Source organism: Charadrius vociferus, unplaced genomic scaffold (assembly GCF_000708025.1).
Source record: "Charadrius vociferus isolate BGI_N301 unplaced genomic scaffold, ASM70802v2 scaffold341, whole genome shotgun sequence".
NCBI lineage: Eukaryota > Metazoa > Chordata > Aves > Charadriiformes > Charadriidae > Charadrius > Charadrius vociferus.
This window is the reverse complement of record NW_009646847.1, coordinates 1,045,257-1,046,681: the sequence shown is the minus strand read 5'-3', so window position 1 is coordinate 1,046,681 and position 1,425 is coordinate 1,045,257. Positions and strand designations below refer to the sequence as shown.

The window sequence follows — 1,425 nt, the reverse complement described above, 5'->3', positions numbered from 1 at the left end:
CAGGCCGGCTGTGGGCCAGGTGGGGCTTTTTGTACTCTTCCTGCTGGGAAAGGTGTTGGCTGCATACAGCAGGGTCAGGAGGTCTAGGGCACATGGGGCTGCACTAGGACGGGGGAGGTGGCAATAAAAGGGATCAGGAGGGAGCACTGAACAGCATTGACCTGCAGAAGGAGGCTGCTGTGAGGAGAGGGAGCTATGAGCATGGGGTGAGCAACATTGATGTGTCCTTGCACGTGCTTGGTACTGTGTCTTTCCTGTTTGCCTGGCTGAGGATCTGGCCCTGCTGTGGGCCGTGGCAGGACCTGTGTTGGGACTGAAGTATTCTGTGTCCCAACACTGCAGCCTTGTCCTCCACAGCAGCAGGGACCAGGTATGGCCCAGGTGACCTCCAAGCTGTCCCTCTGCTGAGCATGCCCTCTCTTCCCTGCAGACCTGTGGTGTTGCTGATTGCTGGCCTGGCATGGACTGTGCTGGAGACTACAACTGCCACCGGTACCTTCCAGGGCAAGGGTGGGAGCACTAGGGCTCGGTCAAAGCCAGGGGCAGCTTGGCAGGGAACAGGCATGGGGCAAGGAAAACAGGACTGGGGAGGGACCTGCTGGAGGTGGGGACGATGTCCTGGGCTGGATTCTCTGGGAAGCTGAGCATTCTGTATCTGCAGAGTGGAGCTGTGCAAAGCCTGCGGAGATTGAACATGGCTACGTGGAGCACCTGATCAAGTATCGCTGTGACCCGTACTACCAGCTGCGTGGCTCTGGTGATGGTGAGGCATGGGCACAGCACCCAGAGACAGGGCTTGTCCCCAGCTCCACAGGATGCATGGGGCTGCCCAAAGTCCGATGATGTGGTGCCCTGCGCCTCCCTCCCCACCCCCCGCCCCTTCCTGAGGGGGTATGAGTAGCTACCCCTGCTCCCCTAAGCCCTGGGGAAGCATAAGTACCTCCTCACCTCCATGGCTGCAGGGTCCTTCCCCCCCCGCCCCGGCCTTGCAGGGCAGGGGTGCTGACTCTGGTTTCCCTCCAAAGGCACATACAAGTGTGACGAGGATCACGCGTGGGTGAACCCTGAAGCTGGCAAGGAGGTGCCTGTCTGCGAACCAGGTGAGAGCAGAGCAGCAGGGGCTGGGGCTGTGAGGGGCAGCAGGGAGGAGGGCCACTACAAGCTGTCTGGGCAGCTAAAGGGCTGCAGGGACTGCTCATAAGCCCCATCTTCAGTGCTGCTCCCTGGGGCTGCTATGGGCAGGCATCTGGTGCACGTCAGCCTCAGAGGGCTCACCAGGGCCCTCTCTCCCTATGCAGTGTGTGGGAAGCCGAAGAACCCCCCCAGGCAGATGCAGCGCATCATCGGGGGCCTGCTGGCTAGGAAGGGCAGCTTCCCTTGGCAGGGCCGGCTGGGGGACCCCCCCCACCCCACCTGGGGGGGCCC

At 62.0% G+C, this 1,425-nt stretch overlaps 1 protein-coding gene across 1 annotated transcript in view; it reads left to right on the top strand.

Annotated features, from left to right (window-relative positions):
- The first annotated feature begins 201 nt into the window (after positions 1–201).
- Positions 202–1,425, top strand: part of HP (haptoglobin) — a 2,055-nt gene continuing 831 nt past the window's right edge. The window contains exons 1-5 of the mRNA XM_009894076.1: positions 202–206; positions 431–492; positions 662–763; positions 1,026–1,100; positions 1,299–1,400. Coding sequence (XP_009892378.1) covers positions 202–206; positions 431–492; positions 662–763; positions 1,026–1,100; positions 1,299–1,400 — 346 coding nt within the window. The remainder of the gene's footprint in view (positions 207–430; positions 493–661; positions 764–1,025; positions 1,101–1,298; positions 1,401–1,425) is intronic.